At 41.8% G+C, this 17,146-nt stretch overlaps 1 protein-coding gene across 2 annotated transcripts in view; it reads left to right on the top strand.

Moving 5' to 3' along the window:
* Positions 1–13,145: 13,145 nt before the first annotated feature.
* Positions 13,146–17,146, top strand: part of CARNMT1 (carnosine N-methyltransferase 1) — a 45,492-nt gene continuing 41,491 nt past the window's right edge. Inside the window, exon 1 of one of the 2 annotated variants that reach the window (XM_049895210.1) lies at positions 13,146–13,654. In XM_049895210.1, the coding sequence (XP_049751167.1) occupies positions 13,422–13,654 (233 nt within the window). In that variant the 5' untranslated portion in view covers positions 13,146–13,421. The other variant, XM_049895211.1, reaches the window with a different exon arrangement.

Genomic DNA, 17,146 nt, shown 5'->3' with positions numbered 1-17,146 from the left:
AGGTGCTCCTTGGAATCCTTATGGGGCAGTTCTACTCTGTCCTATAGGGTAACTATGAGTCAGGATAGACTTGACAGCAATGGGTTTTTGTTGTTTTTTTTTTTTTAAATGCCTGGCAAGTACCTTGGCATGAGATGTGCATGTACAAGACCTCCTCCCAGCCCCTCAAATACACACAGAATATGAGCATCTCACAGTGCTAAATGTAATTTGGCTGTTTAGACAACAAAACCCCTGAATGCAAGCCATTTATTTCATCAGGTGCTCAGCTGAGGAAACAGTCATCTGTTCCATCTACCAGAGGAAAAACTGTGTTGAATTTTTGGAATGTGGCAGAGAATACCTCCCAATTTCCATCCCCGCCTTCTCCTTTAGTAATAAATCTCTGGTTTTCAGGTTGGAACATTATCACCCGGCTCAAAGAAATTTAAGAGTTTATTTATTCGGGAAAGAGTATAATGAATGTAGCAATGAAAACCAGAGCTTTGGTGTCTGTCAGAATCAAATTTAGTCTTAGTCGCCTTGTCTATAAAACAGAGATAATAAGAAACTTATTTATAAACTTGCTGGGAATATTAAATTTTTAACCTGTGCAAACGTTTTACATTTAGCATCTTAACTGGGCACAGCGCTCATTAAGTGTTAGTTATTATTTATAGACTAGAGAAAAAGCCTCAGATTTATAGCAGTGAAAGGTTAGTTACAGATACAATTGTTGGCTTATAGTTCTTTAGACCTTGCTCTGCTTACATGCTCCATTAATCCAGTCATCAGTAGTTTTGAAAGTTGTGAGTTGGTACACAGCTGGTTTTGTTTTTCCATTCAGACTTAACTACTTTTGGTATTCTCACATTCTCTACGTTCCATCGACAGAACCGTCCAATCTCTCCAGTTTCCTAAAATGGAGAAGAATACGTCCTTCTGAATCATGCAGGAGCTGGAAAGGAACCACCAGGAAAAATCTCTTTGCCTGAGTACTAATGTCAGTTCTCGTCCCAATTCAGAGATGTTTTTTACCTGATGTACTTTTCACCAGGATCCCTGATGGTGCAGTGGTTAAGTGCTCAGCTGCTAACCGAGAGGTTGTTAGTACAAACCCATCAGCCACTCCTGGGGAGAAAGATGTGGCAGTCCACTTCCCTAAAGATTACAGCCTTGGAAACCCTATGGGACAGTTCTCCTCTGTCTTATAGGGTCTGAATCGACCCACCGGCAGTGGGCTTGGTTTTGCTTTGGGGTACTTTTCAACGTCTGTCCTCTTTCTCTCCTGTCTCCCTTCTGGCCTGCACAGAATCACTACACCTATCATGTAGTCCCAGTTTACAAAGATTAGATGCACTTTTATTTCTTAAGGAGCCAGACGTTACAAGTAAGAATTTCAACCGTATTAGAGCACCATTTAAAAAGTTTCCTTTAAAAAAAAGAAAAATACACACACAAAAAAATAACTATGTGCTGCCAACCTGGGGTGACAAATAATGACATTATTACCAGTAAGCAGTGTTGGATTACATAGTCTCTATATAAATCAAAGAATTTAGTTTTTTTTAATATAAATCCAGGTATCAGCAAGCAAATTTTCCTATCTGGTCCTTTACAGAAGAACTTTGTCGACTCCTGCTCTCTATACGCTCCTTGTACACTTACAGGTCGTCTTTCTGTACCAGACACAGTGCTAGGAACAGGGACAGTCTGTGCCTTAAATGAATTTTTCATCCTACTGGGGAACGGGTGTTTTACAACTAATTACAAAGCAGCGTGAGAAACAGTCACAGATGAAGGCGAGCTCTGAGGTTAGAGGAAGGAAGTGACCCTTGGGGGTGATGAGGCAAGGTGATGAGGCTGAGAGGAGTCATGGGGCATGACTGGAGAGATTTCCTATGGGCTACTTGGGGAGGACTTTGTTATGTCTGGGAGCTTAGACTTTATCCTACAGGGAGTGGAACACCACAGAGGGATGTGAATCAGAAAAGTAGCATAAGCAGTTCATCTTTTAAAAAGAAAACTATTTAAAATCATTTGAAGGCACTTGTATATGTGATGGCCCTGGAGGAAGGGCGGAGGCTGGCAGATAAATTAGAAAGGGTGTAAATAGGTAAGATTTTTGGCCTAGGCTGGGCCCTGCCCTGAGCAATTTTTGCATAGGCCTATTTATTAACAAGTACACACCAGGATTTTACTTGGCATAGAGCATAGAGTACAATAAAATAAACTGAAGCCAAACACTAATTACACATCTTCATATCTAGTTAGTTATGCTTATAGTGTGCGTGTATATTAAATTAAAAAAAAAAGTTGCTATCGAGTTGATTCTGATTCATGGCAACACCATGTATGTCAGAGTAGAAATGTGCTCCATAAGGTTTTCAATGGCTGATTTTTTGGAAGTAGATGGCTAGGCCTCAGAAGAAATTCTGAGGCACCTTTGACTGGACTCGAACTTCCAACCTTTCGGTTAGTAGCTGAGGGCGTTAACCGTTTGCCCCATCCAAAGCCCAAAATACCAAACCTACTGTCATCAAGCTGATTCCAACTCATGGTGACCCTAAGGACAGAGTAGAACTGCCCCATAGGGTTTCCAAGGAGCAGCTGGTAGATTTGAACTGCTGACCTTTGGTTAGAACCCAAGCGCTTTAACTGCTGTACCAGCAGGGCTCATTTTGTACCACCCAGGAGCCCCTATATATTAAATCAGAGGGGATTTATTCCTTAAGCAGGATGTCCGTCACTTCATTTTTTCCCCTGTTTAAACATGAAGGTAAAGTTATCATCAGTTGCTTCCCAGCAGCGAATTTCCCTTCCTCCGATTTTTCTTTTTAAAAGGGAGGCCTGAGTTGGTTTATGTGTCGGGTGTCATGTGTTTCAGGTGCATGAAGGTGATATTAGTTAGTCTAAGCCACTCGTGGTAATTCTGTATCCTTTGTATATGGTTGGTTAAGAAATGGGAATGTAATGCACTTCTGGGAGGTCTGTCGAGGGCTTCTGAGAAATGTGTCCATCCAGAAGAAAAGACATAAATGGGAGGAAACAGACTTTCTTCATTGCTGGATTTGTTGTATCTGGGTGTGATGGCTAGAGCTGTGGCAACCATTTTATGACTGGGAGGGACTAAGCTAACATGGGGAAAATAGCAAAGCAGAAGGATAGACAGGACTGGGTCCTTGATAATATCAATGATATCAACAGCCCAGAGCTGTTCTACATTGGAATTTCTTGATATTTCATATTGTAAGCTTTCTTATTCTTTAAGCTGGTTTTAGTTCAGTTTTGTGTTCACACTGCTGAGAGCATCCTAACTAACATAGGCTCTCAGAGAGAAATGCATATGAGGTTTTGATCTATCAGTAAAAGGACTCAGATGTGCATTTCTGTGTTGCTTCCAGAGACTTGAAAGGATTTTAAAGGGAGAACCAGGAATCATGATCGAGTGTTATAGTGGTCCTGCTAGTTCAAATAGGATAGCCCAATTTTATTTCTTACTAGTAACTTCAGACTTCAGACAAGTTCAGGGCTAGGTGATGTAGCTAAGAAAAGATCTTGAAGACTGATTCTGTGGTGAGGAGGGAGGTAGGAAGTGTCAGTATTAACTTCTAAGAAGTCCCCAGGCCAAGCAAAATTCTCTGGTCCGGCAGAGCCTTTATAAGGCTTTTAGAGGCCTTTTGCCCTGAAAATACTGTGGTACTCCGATCTCTACCACTCTAGGTAAATTAAAACAACAACAAAAATAATCATCTGTAAAATAACTCTAAGGAAGTCCAACTAAATACTGATTTTTCCCATGATAACTATTTTGATGCTTTTCTTGGAAGTGATAAATATCAAACTCTTCCCAGAATCTTTTACTTGGGTGCACCTGCTCTACTGCTGCCCTAAACATGCATTGGTATGCCTCTTGGGTAACTCAGCCCTTGATGTCTGGATGCAGAAGCATGGAAGAATGTCAGTCGGGTATTTTTTTTCTCTTAACTGGAAATGCTCTCCAACAAAAAATGACTTAGCAGTTACAAGGAGTGGATGAAGGAGGAAAGGGGGAGTTTTTGTTTGGGGACATTGAGTTTACATTAATGGTGGTGGAATATTTTGGAAAAGTATAGCAATAATGGTGGCAGAACATGAAAAATATAATCTATGCCATTGAATGGTAAATGTGGCCGTTGTATTGAAGAATGTTTTGGTGTGTATATTTTCATCACAATAAAAAATTTAAAAAATGACTTAGAGCTTATGGGACCGTATATTAGTTTCCTAGAGCTGCCGTAACAAATTACCACAAACTGGGTGGTTTAAAACAACAGAATTATTCAATCACAGATCTGGAGGCTGGAAGTCTGAATTCAGTGTGATGGCAGGGCCATGCTCTCTTCGAGGGCTCTGGGGAAGATCCTGTCTTGTCCCTTCCAGTTTTGGTAGCCCCCGAGTTCCCTGACTTGTGGTAGTATAACCCCAATCTCTGCCTCTATCTTCAGATGGCTGTCTTCTTCTGTGTGTCTCTGTCTCTGTGCCTCTTCTTATAAAGACACCAGTCATATTGCAGTAGGGCCCACCCTACTCCAGTATGAACTCAGGTAATACATATGCTAAGGTGCTATTTCCAAATGAGGTCACGTTCACAGGTACCAAAGTTTAGGACTTGGGTGTATCTTTTTCGGGAACACAAATCAATCCCTAACAGATGGGAAGGCATCTTTACAGGTACTACTTTAGTGCTCCTAAAAGCAAGACTGACTCCTAGTAATAGATAACCTATGATTTATCTCGTAAACTAACTTAGCACACAAAAACCCATTTCACTTCACTTTTTAACCCCCCAGAATTACAATAGCAATAGAATTTTCATTACAAGTTTGAGAGTAACTATTGAGTTAAAACAATTTGTTTACAAAGACTGAAACTAGATAATGGTTCCTATGATTTAAAATATAAAGATCCAATAAAATTAAATTAAATTAAAAAAAAATAAAGATCTAAAGGTTCAAGGTGACTGTTGATAGGAGTCATATTTCCAGTTTCATAGTTGAGAGGATTCTTGTTATTTTAAGAGCAGATTATGGGTCTGGGGATGGTATACTTTACCCTATGTCTTAATTATCTAGTGCTACTATAATAGAAATACCATAAGTGGATGGTTTTAACAGAGAGGTTTATTTACTCACAGTAAAATAGGTTGAAAGTCCAAACTCAGGGCATCAGCTCCAGGGGAAGGCTTTCTCTCTCTGTTGGCCTTTCTCATCAATGTTCCCCCAGACCAGGAGCTTCTCAGGAGCAGGGACCTCAGGTCCAAAGGACATGCTCTGCTCCTGGCACTGCTTTCTTAGTGGTATGAGGTCCCCCACTCTCTGCTTGCTTCCCTTTCATCTCTTATAAGAGAAAAGGTGGTACAGGACACACCCCAGGAAACTCCTTTTATATTGGATCGGGGATGTGACCTTAGGATGTGACCTTAGTAAGGGTGTTACAATCCTACCCTAATCCTCTTTAACATAAAATTACAATCACAAAATGGAGGACAACCATACAACACTGGAAATCATTGCCTAGCCAAAATGATATACACATTTTTGGGGGGACCTAATTATTTTTAATTCAATCCATGATACCTTAGATCCAGCAATTAAAACAAAGAGAAGAAAGGCAAAAACAGCTAGTCCTAGGTCAAAAGCAAACTCTTAAAGAGCAGAATTAATAGATGAATTCCATAAAATAAATATCATAAATCCAAGAATGGTGATCATATGGGGACCCTGATCTGGAACCAAAGAAGCCTCTTGCTGCTTTTCCCTTTCTTCATGAAGTTCTTAGATCAACAGTGTTTTTGTTGATACAAAAACTAGACACTTAACATAAAGAGGAAGAAATCGTTTATCTCTAAATGTATTCCTTGGGCAATCTAATCTCTGAGTTCTGGTCAGCAAAATGTCTATCTTGTCCAACCTATAACGTTTAATCATTGTAACTAACTATTATTTTCAAAGTAATGAGGTTTCCAAAAGTAAAAAGGACTTCATGAAATGTATTTAAGGATAGACATGATCAGCATCAGAAGACAATGCATCCTGTGGTTAATAGTTGGGGTTGGCAGGCCTGCTTTCAAATCTGGGCTTTAACATCTAATAGTCTTGTAACGTTGGTTGAGCCACTTAAACTCTTTAAATTACAGTGTCCTCGTCTATAAAAAAGGGGGTGGGGGAGATAATAATACTCTTTTGAGTATTAAGTTATATGCAACGATATCTGTACAGTATTTAACACATTGCCTGGTACTTGTAAATCCATTTATTCATACCACAAAATGGTTATGGAGAATATTCATGCCAGACACTGTGCTAGGTGCTGAAGATACAAGCATGAGCAAAGTGGATGCCCTTCCACCCTAAAAAAAAAAAAACACAGTCTAGTAGGCAAAGCAATTGGAGAAAAGGTAAAGCAACATAATACATAATTACCAACCTTCAACGAGGTATCCATATGGTGAATGTGAGGCTAGTAAAAATATACTTAGGATTAATAAATGAGTAGATCAGCAGATTTCAAAGGCAATATTTATAGACATTTATTCATTATGAAACATCCTTGAAAATGAGGGAGTAACTCTGTTGATATGACTGGGAAAACTAGGGGTGTTTATGTTAATCAACTACCTAAAGTGGAAAAACAAGTTGAGACTTCCTATTCAGACAATAGGACATGGAGTTGCTTTCTTTTCAATTCATCATGTTTAACAACGTGGGAAAGATCAGCTTTGGAAATGGTCTGCAGGAATACCATGCTGTATAAAACCAGCTGCCGTCAAGTCAACGCTGATTCATGGTGACTGTGGGTATCAGAGTAGACTATGCTCCACAGGATTTTCAATGGCTGATTTTTTTGGATATAGATCTCCAGGCCTTTCTTCTGAGGCACCTCTGGGTGGACTTGAACCTCCAACCTTTTGGTTAGCATTTGAGTATGTTAACTGTTTACACCACTTGGGAACTCTAGGGTGCCTTAGGAAATAATTTAATAGGGCAAACTGGTAGCTGAAACAAACAAAAACCCCAAAGCTATTGCTGCGGAGTTGATTCTGACTTATAGCGACCCTATAGGACAAAGTAGTTTATAGGACAAAGTAGAACTGCCTCATAAGGTTTCCAAGGCTGTAACCTTTATGGAAGCAGAATACTACATCTTTCTCCCAAAAAAGAAAGTTTGAGAGTTTCTGTAAGTTAATTTTTTTTTAAATGAGAAAAGAGATTAATTTACTTAGAAACTCCTTCTGGGCTTAAATGGAAAATGTATAAGTATCCTGTAGAAGTTACAAATTTATGTGCCATTAAGAAAAAGTTATTTTGAGATAATTGCAGAATAATATGCAGTTATTAGAAAGAAGTCAGATATTTTATATACTCTTCACCCAGTTTTCCCCAATGGTAATACCTTGCACAACTACAACAAATGTCGCAACCAGGAATTTGACATTGATACAGCCAACGGACCTTTCTCAGATTTCACCAGTTTTACATTCACTTGTGTGTGGGGGGTGGGGTGGGGGGGGACATATACCTGTATTTATGCAATTTTATCATTTGTATATTTATGTGACCACCACACATAGTAAAGACACAAAATAGTTCCATCTCACGGATCCCTCGTGCTACCCCTTTATAGCCATAGCTACTTCCCTTCCTCACCAGTAGCCTCAAAACCTGGCAACCACTTATCTGTTCTCTGTTTCTTTAATTCTGTAATTTCAAGAATGCTATATATGGGATATATATATATATACCTATATATTATATATATATAGGTATATATAATTGGAAACCCTGGTGGCATAGTGGTTAAGTGCTATGGTTGCTAACCAAGAGGTTGGCAGTTCAAATCCGCCAGGTGCTCTTTGGAAACTATGGGACAGTTCTACTCTGTCCTATAGGGTCACTATGAGTTGGAATCGACTTGATGGCAGTGGGTTATATATGGGATCATAAAATATATAACTGTGGTGTGATTAATTCCTATTGTGTGTGGCCTTTCTAGCCATGATCTTGTAACTCCCACCCAGGTAATTGTATGTGTCTTAGTTATCTAGTGCTACTGTAACAGGAATACCACAAGTGGATGGCATTAACAAAGAGAAGTTCATTTTCTCACAGTCCAGTAAGCTAGAAGCCCAAATTCAGGGCGCCGGCTCCAGGGGAAGGCTTTCTGTCTCTGTCAGTTATGCAGGAAGGTCCTTGTGATACATCAGTCTTCCTTTGGTCTGGGAACATCTCCGTGCAGGAACCTCAGGTCTGAAGGACACACACTGCTCTCGGCTCTGCTTTCTTGGTGGTATAAGGTCCCCACTTCTCTCTTTTGTAAATCAAAAGAGATTGGCTTAAAAACCCTATCTAATCTTATAGATGTCATCAATATATATACCACTAATCCATCTGTCATGGATTAAATTGTGTCCCCCAAAAAATGTGTGTATCAACTTGGGTAGGCCATGATTCCCAGTATTGTGTGGTAGTCCTCCATCTTGTGATTGTAATTTTATGTTGAGAGGATTAGGGTGGGATTGTAACACCACCCTTACTGAGGTCACCTCCCTGATCCAAGGTAAAGGGAGTTTCCCTGGGGTGTGGCCTGCACCACCATTTATCTTTTAAGAGATAAAAGGAAAAGGAAGCAAGCGGAGACTTGGGCACCTTGTACCACGGAGAAAGCAGCACAGAGAACAGAGCGCATGCTTTGAACACAGGGTCCCTGCACCTGAGAAGCTCCTTCACCAGGGGAAGATTGAGGACAAGGATCTTCCTCCAGAGCTGACAGAGAGAGAAAGCCTTCCCCTGAAGCCAACACCTTGAATATGGACTTGTAACCTACTAGACTGTGAGAAAATAAATTTCTCTTTGTTAAAGCCATCCACTTGTGGTATTTCTGTTATTGCAGCACTAGATAACTAATACACCATCTTATTACATCATAGTGATAGGATTTACAACACACAGGGAAATCACATAGATGGTAAAATGGTACACAATCATACAGTACTGGGAATCATGACCTAGCGAAGTTGACAGATATTTTGGGGGGACACAATTCAATCCATGACAGTGTGATAGGGTAATTGTGGTCAACCAAGGGGATTGGTCAGTTTTGCCTTAAAAGAGAGCCAATTCCAGAGCAGAGAGAAGCCCACCGCCACTGAGGAAGGAGTGACCAGCAGGAGAGACCTGGCAGCAGGAGACAGCACGGTGGGCTTCCCAGACCATGGAGAGAGAAAGCTGAGTGTTTTTGGGCAGAGCCTGAGGGCCAGGGAGAGGTGTACCTGTGAGCACAGATGGGTGGAGGCTATCCTAATGGAAGAACTGTATCCTGAATGTTCTTGAGCCTGAATTGTAACTGTTAACTTCCCTAATAAACCCCCTAATTGTGAGTATGTTCTGTGTGGCCATTGCAATGAATTATTGAACCCAGTAGAGAAGTAGAGTGCCGTGAGAGGGACAGTTGGTATCAGAATTGGTAGAGATGGCAGAGAGAGGTTTTTTTGGCCTCCACCTCATGGGAGTCAGCCTTGTGCTGTTGATCTTGGTTCTCCTTCTCCCTTGTGGAGCTGGAGAAGGTCAGACACCTCCCCATGCCATTTTTTTATGATAATCTTTTAAGATTTTTTTCACAGCATAATTCCCTTGAGGATCATCTAAGTTATTGCATGTATCAATAATCAAGTCCTTGTTATTGCTGAATAGTGTTCCATAGTATGGATGTGCCACAGTTTAACCATTCATCTGCTGAAGGACATTTGGGTTGTTTCCAGTTTTGGGTTTTTGCAAATAAAGCTGCTATGACTATTCATGTATAGGTTTTTGTGTGAACATAAGTTTTCATTTCTTGGGATAAATGTCCAAGAGTTCAATTGTTGGGTTGTATGGCAAATGGATGTTTAGTTTTGTAAAAAACGAAAACTGCCATACTCGTTTCTAGCATGGCTGTACCATTCCCATCAACGATGTATGCGTGTGTGCGTGGACGAGCTTTAACTTAACTAACAGTTAGTTATTCAGAGTATCGAGAGAAAGCGTGACGGCTTTTCCGTTATTAATCCCTGGAGATTAACAGACCTATCTGTGGTGAAAACATTCCCAAAACTTTCAGTTCAAAAGGCTCCATGGTTTACAAAGATTTCTAGGGAAACTCTTCGCAAAGAAGTTAGATCAAAGAAGTCTGAAGAAAAGTGTTTTAAAACAAACTCAAACATTTATTCTAAATACATCTAAAAGAGTGGGAGAAAACTACATTTACCAGGCATTTCCCACTCTACCTCATTTATTCTTCCCAATGACCCTGTAAGAAGGGTACTGTTACGATACAATCAAGGCTGTAAGTTTTTCAACAGGTTGGAGTTACTAAGCTGCAGAGTTAAAATTAGAAGCCTATAGCTTCTACTAGCTTCTAGCTGCCTTCAGCTCACTGCAAGAAACATAGGAGATAGTCAGCACCTTTGTTGGAGGGAGGGAGGGGAGAATGAATGAAGTTCAACTCTTGCTATTTACGTGTCCCTAAGCAAGAAAATCAATGTCTCAGAGTCTGTTTCTTCATTCGTTAAAGATGAATAATAATAGCACCTTCACAGAGCTTTTATGAGGAACAAATAAGGTGATAAAATGGTAAAAATTTTGAAAAAGTGTAAAATGATAAACAAATGTTAGATAGCATAGTATTTTTAGAGTATACCCAAAGTCATAACCAAATACTGATACAATAAAAGGCTTAAGACTGGGGTTGAGGGTGGGGGCCAGGTAGAGTGCCACTGACCCAATGTAGGTCACTTAATAGTTCTATTCCCCAGTTTCCTCGTCTGTGAAATCATAAGTGAGTTTAAAGTTGAGCCCCTTAATGAAACAGGCCCTAAGACTCTCACTAGGTTATGAGACAAAAACAAGAAAGCCTCTACATATAAAACTACTTTCAAAATATTTGTCATACTGCCCAGGACTGAGCAACTGAAAAGTACATAGCTGATTATCATCCATGGCATTCTGACCTATACCAGTTAGGTCAATCTAACCTATTTCAGTACATGTCACAAATTATTATAATTTGTGTGTGTGTATGAAAACAGTATTAACAATTAGTATTATGAGAATTTATGCATAATTTTCAAACAACAGTCTCTAAGAAAAATTATTGAATAAGGAAGGAATTGGTATATTGTGTCTGGGGAGGGGATATAAGTATGATGGTTAAGGTTGTGTGTCAGCTTGGCTGGGTCATGATTCTCAGTGGTTTGGCAGTTACGATATAGTTTGGTAGTCATATAACGATGTAATCACTTACATGACGAGAACTGATATAATGTGATTGCCCCCATGATTGGATCTGCTGTGAGGAGCCAATCAGTTGAAAGGGAGTTTTCTTGGGGACATGGCCTTCATCCAATATATAGTAGACTTTCTCGCAAGGCTCATGGACCTTTGCTCGCTCCCGGTCCTGCAGCTGGCTCCTGTTCATCTGACCTCCTGTTTGTGGGACTTAAGCTAGCACCTTACCTGCTGACCTTGATTCCTTACCTGCTGATCTTGGTTCACGGCCCCTGCGGCTACATGAATCAGGAGGAACTTCCTGCCTGACCCACGGACTTGGGATGTTCCAGCCTCTACAACTGCGTGAGCTATTTACTTGATATAAATCTCTCTATATTTTTATACATAGATTTATATGCTTTACTGGTTTTGTTTCTCTAGAGAACCCAGCCTAGGGCAATGAGTGTCTACGGGGAGGGGTAAAGAATTTTTTCACATTTGCTACTTTCTGCATTTTCCTTTTGAATTCTGAACCTTGTATTAGTATCCTGTTAAAAAAATTGACTTTGAAGTTTTAGAAAAATCTTTTATCAAAATAAGCATTAATAACCACAGTATTTATTTTAGCATTGCTTTTATTTCATTTGGCAACTGGGTGATGCAAACAGATAACCAGATAACATGCTCTGCTGCTAACCAGAGTTGGAGTCCAACCAGAGGCACTTCAGAAGAGAGGCCTGGCAATCTACTTCTGAAAAATCAGCCATTGAAAACCCTATGGAGCACAGTTCTGTCTTGACACACATGGGTTGCGAGGAGTCAGAATTAAGTCAGACAGCAACTGTTTACTGTTTTATTTCAATTATTGATTGAAATCATGAAAATGTATAGCCACTTCATTTACTATATGATTATATCCTTCTAACAGAATTTATAGTGCCTGGGCGTATCTGGAAACCCTGGTGGAGTGGTTAAGTGCTATGGCTGCTAACCAAAAGGTCGGCAGTTAGAATCCACCACGCGCTCCTTGGAAACTCTACGAGGCAGTTTTACCCTGTCCTATAGGATCGCTATGAGTCGGAATCCACTGGATGGCAATGGGTTTGGGTTTTTTGTTTGTTTGAGCATGTCTAATTCTTCTAAATAAAACAATCTTTCCCTTATTTTTACCATTATTTTGTACGGTTGATTTGCTGGGTTATGGGATTCTTCCAGGGCCTAACAACTCCCTGACTGGCGGATTAAATTGAATTGAATAAATTATTTTCTAAGAGTAACATTAAATGCAGGCACGGCAGCCGTCTTAGTCCTCACGCCAGAGAAAAATGAGGCAAAAAGTGAGTGAGAATGTAGGTGAAGAAAAGGAAGAGGTTAAGTCCAGCATTGCTAAAGGCCACCATTAGATGCAAAGAGGTGTCCCTTGGCCAAAGCTCAGGGCATACCGCTCCAGCACAGGTAGCGAACAGAGTTAGGTCCCTCTGTCTTCCTCATCTTCTACCATCTCCAGTCAGGCCCTTAAACACGGAAGGTTGTGGTGCCCCGCCCATAGGTGATTAAAAGTAAAAATTCATTTAGGAAATTAATTAAAACTTAAATTTATGTGACTCTAAAGCCTTCCTTCTAGATTTCCCGTAATCAAAATTCAGAATTAGTTCGTCAAAGTTGAACTTTTTCTTTTCGCTTTCCCCTCCTTTGCTAATGCCTTGAACCTGGGTTTACTTGCCTGTTCCACAGTCGAGCTTTGCAGGCGCTTAACCACCGCGCACACGGCAGCTCACCAGCTGCCAGCTGTGGCCGCCCCACCCCGCCAGGGATCGCCTCCCTCGCTCCTCCTACCTGGCCCCAGCCCCCTCCCCAGGACGCACCGTCGTGACGTCACGCGCCGCCGCCGCCGCCGCCGCCGCCGAAGCCCGCCGGCAAAAGAGCGCAGGCGGCCGCGGCCCTTCGTAGTACCCGCGCACGCGCGCGTGTTACCGGAGCGCTGAAGACCTGGCGGAGCCCGGCGTGGATGGAGGCCTGAGGGCGGCGGGGGCGGAGCGCGCCGCGAGCTGGGGGTATGTCCGCGGCGGGCGCCGTCTAGAGGAAGGCCGAGCAGCCGCCACCACGCTTTCCCTGGCGACGAGGCACAAGCGAGCCAGGCTCCGGGCCGGGGCGGCGATGCAACGACGGCGGCGCCCTCCGCCGCCCGCCTCGCAGCTGCCGGAGGGCTCCGGGGGAGGCGGCCGCGGTGGCGACGGTGGGAGTGAGGAAGTGGAAGTGCAGTTCTCTGCCGGGCGTTTGGGCTCGGCCGCGGCGGTTTCGGCGGCGGCCGCGCGCAGCACCGAGGAGGAGGAGGAGCGGCTCGAGCGCGAGCACTTCTGGAAGATCATTAATGCCTTCCGCTACTACGGGTAAGGAGCTCGTGGTGAACCCCAGCCCAGGCCATCGGGGTGCCCGCTGCCTGCGGCGGACCCGCCGAATCGGTCGCGCTCGGCGCGCTCGCCCTCCGGCCGCCACGCCCCCGGGGGCGCCCGACCTGGCCGCCGGAGCTGACCTCCGGGCCCCGGAGTCACCTCGCACCACCCCAGCCCCTCCCGGCCCTGCACACCCGCGTTCCTGCCCTGCTGCCTGCTGCTCAGCCGTGTGTCTTCTGACATCAGGAGCGCGTTAGCTCTCTTGTCTTCCATCTGCGTTAAAGGTTTGGCTTTGAGGCCGGTGGGGGTGACCGGAAAATCAGAAAATCAAATAAGTTCTGTAACAATTTCTGATAGAAGGCGATGGTGGTAAAGTCGTCCAGCGTTGGGCGTGATTTGTCTGTATTGTCGATGCCCTCCAAACTGAACATACGGAGAGCTCAAGTTCACCTACACGTGGGATGCCATGGGACGCATTTCCCTGAACTCTTACCAGTTCATGTGAGCAGCGTAAGATTTCCACCCTACCTCCTTGGCTCGTGCACGTTTGCGGTGAGCGATTGATTGCTGCTGCTCAATAGTTTTAACTGTTGCTTGAAATTAAGGGGAGAGGTGGTCTAGAAGTTCTAAAGTTTACTGATTATCCGTGAGGGAAATGCCGGAGAGGAGACACATATGAACAGCCTAATTTATGTCCTTTTATTCTGCAAATAGGTATTGAATGCTGAGCATGGGCTGGGCACGGTGATACGACCTTTATGTATGCTCTTTGTTCGTCATTGATAATTCAACTTTCTTTCACTTTTGGATAGTGAATAGTGGGTTTCTTGTAGATGTTAGAATAGTTTAAAGACAAATTCATAATTCCAAGATCCGAACAGGGCTTAAATGAGCTGGGTTTTCAGATAAAGATAACACTTTTATTCGTGTAAGAGATACGTAAATCCAAAGATAGCTATGTTCTGCGTCTACAATTGGAGTCAGACCAACAGGACCTCCTTTGCAGGCAAAACTGTTTTCTTAGATGGGCCTCTGCTGTACCGTATGCAAACTTTGTTCAACTTTGTATTGTAGTTTATGTATATAAATCTCTTGCTTGTTTGTGACCTCCTCAAGGGCACAGCCTGAGCCTCATTTTTATGGCACTAAATAATCTGTCAGTTTTTAACTGCTGGGTAAACTAGTGTGTTATTCTGAATTAGAAACGTGCTTCATAAAAGCTTAAAGTTATTTAGAATTTGATTGAAGGTCCCTGGGTGAAACAAGCAGTTTGCACTATTAACCTAAAGGTTGGCTGTTTGAGCCTCAGAAGAAAGGCCTGGCAATCTGCTCCTGTAAAGATTATAGCCACAAAAACCCTGTGGAGCATTTCTATTCTGTAACACACTTGTGACATAAATGTTTGTAGTCCGTAGATCTTTACAAAATAATTTACTAATTAAGCCCAGGCAGTGGGACTGTCACTTAAGGGGCCCAAAAGGTAGATGGTAGTTTGAGGATTTTATTTCTCTAGATTTAAAATCTGAGGAAAGAAGGCAGACATCCAGAGAATTGAATTTGACTCAAGAATTATGCCTGGAAGAACCATACAATGAGGTGAAGCAGCTGGACGTCAAGTAGCTAAAAGTGGAAGGTGCAGAAAAACCTGGTACATTTTACTATTGAAGTTTGAGGATGTTGGGAAATGCATTAGAAATATAGTAGACTTGTTTGGTTGAATATAATTTTTGTACCTGGTTTTAATATATTAGGTCCAATTTAGATTTAGTAAATCTGTGATTAGGTTATCTGAGCAGCCTTTCTCAGGCCTTTGGCTCGGCTGTATAGGCAAGGGCATCTGTGTGCATGTTCTAGTGGTTGTGATACTGTTTCCTATACTTACCCTTATCCCTTTCCTTTCCAGGTTTAATGTGGGATCAAAGAAAATTTCTTTAAAAAAAAAAATCCTGTTTATTTGCATGTATTCTCTGGATGAAACATTTCAAATCCATGAGCTAAAAATAAACCCATTGCCATTGAGTTGATTCTGACTCACAGCGAACCTATAGGCCAGAGTAGAACTGGCCCCTAGGGCTTCCAAGGCTGAAATCTTCATGGAAGCAGAATGCCACATCTTTCTCCTGTGGAGCAGCTAGTGGGTTCGAACCGCTGACCTTTCGGTTAGAAGCCACGTGCTTAAGTGCTGTGCTGTCGAGCTCCTTTGGAGTGAAAATAGCATATCGTTAAGAATAGGTTTTTAAAATCTCACTTAAAGAACTAGGCAAATGAAAAGCATTGCGTAGCAAGAAGCACACTGGATTGTTATATTCCAGCATTTTATGGAATATGCACTGTCCCGTTTTATAGCCACTAGTCGCATCTGGCTAAATTTAAGTTTAAATTAATTAAAATTAAATACAATTTAAAATTCAGTTCCTCAGTCTCACTGGCTGCATTTCAGGTGCTCAGTAGGCGTATGTGGCTAGAGTCTGTTGTATTGGACAGTGCAGATATAGATACAGCCTTTTCTTCATCATCTGACGGCCAGTCTGTTCTAGACCCTTACCAAGTACTTTCAAATTTCGGAGGATTTGGATTTACTGCAAAATGTCTTTTTGGTCAATATGTAGGAGATTTTAGATTAAAAAATCAAAGGGCAAGAAATGTCTTCTCACTGTTTTCTTTTGCTTAATTTTGTATTTTGTACATATCCTAATGAAGATGAAAATGGTTATAGCATTATACTGAATAGCAAAAATGTTGTTAGCCTTAAAAGACCACTTATGTTATGAAAAGTTATCTAGGCATGCAGAAAATACTACAGTTGAAGAAGCAAATATGTAAGCCGAAACATCCCACCTTTAGAAATAATGGTTAGGTGAGATTTTAAAAGTTTAGAGCTGATTTTCACAGGTGAGCAGATAGGCAAATGAAAAGGTGAGCAGTGTGCCTAGGGTTGCACAGTCAAATTGTGGTGAGAGTCTGGCCTGAAGTTCAAAATTGAACACATAAATTTTACCCTGTAGTAATAAGCAGTGATACTAGTAAAACAAATTTAACCATGAGTATTTAAGAGGTAGGAGTCCCTGAGTGGTGCAAACAGCACGTTTGGCTGCCAACTGAAAGGCTGAGGTTCAAGTCCCCTGAGAGGTGCCTCAAAAGAGAGAAAGGCCTGGCGATCTCTTTCCTAAAGAATCGTATGTATCACACTTCTACTCTTAACACACATGGGGTTGCTATGAGTTGGAATTGACTTGGCAGCAGCTGGTACTAATATATTTAATAAATATTTAAATTGTGTTGAGACAGACTTTATTTCTGATAAAGTATGGTTTCCTTTTTGGAATTCCTGGACTAGTTTAACTAGTGTAGAGGAATGGGCCATGGTTAGACTCACACACAGTCTCAGTCTGAGAGGTGACCGAGTCAGAGTCGGGACCAAGATCAACTTTTTAGGATTTTGGTGAGCTGGAGGTAAAGGTACCTTTGGGGAAATATGTCTAGTGATTC

Source organism: Elephas maximus, chromosome 9 (genome assembly GCF_024166365.1).
Source record: "Elephas maximus indicus isolate mEleMax1 chromosome 9, mEleMax1 primary haplotype, whole genome shotgun sequence".
Classification (NCBI taxonomy): domain Eukaryota; kingdom Metazoa; phylum Chordata; class Mammalia; order Proboscidea; family Elephantidae; genus Elephas; species Elephas maximus.
The sequence above is the reverse complement of the archived record's forward strand: the minus strand, read 5'-3'. Positions and strand labels throughout refer to the sequence as shown.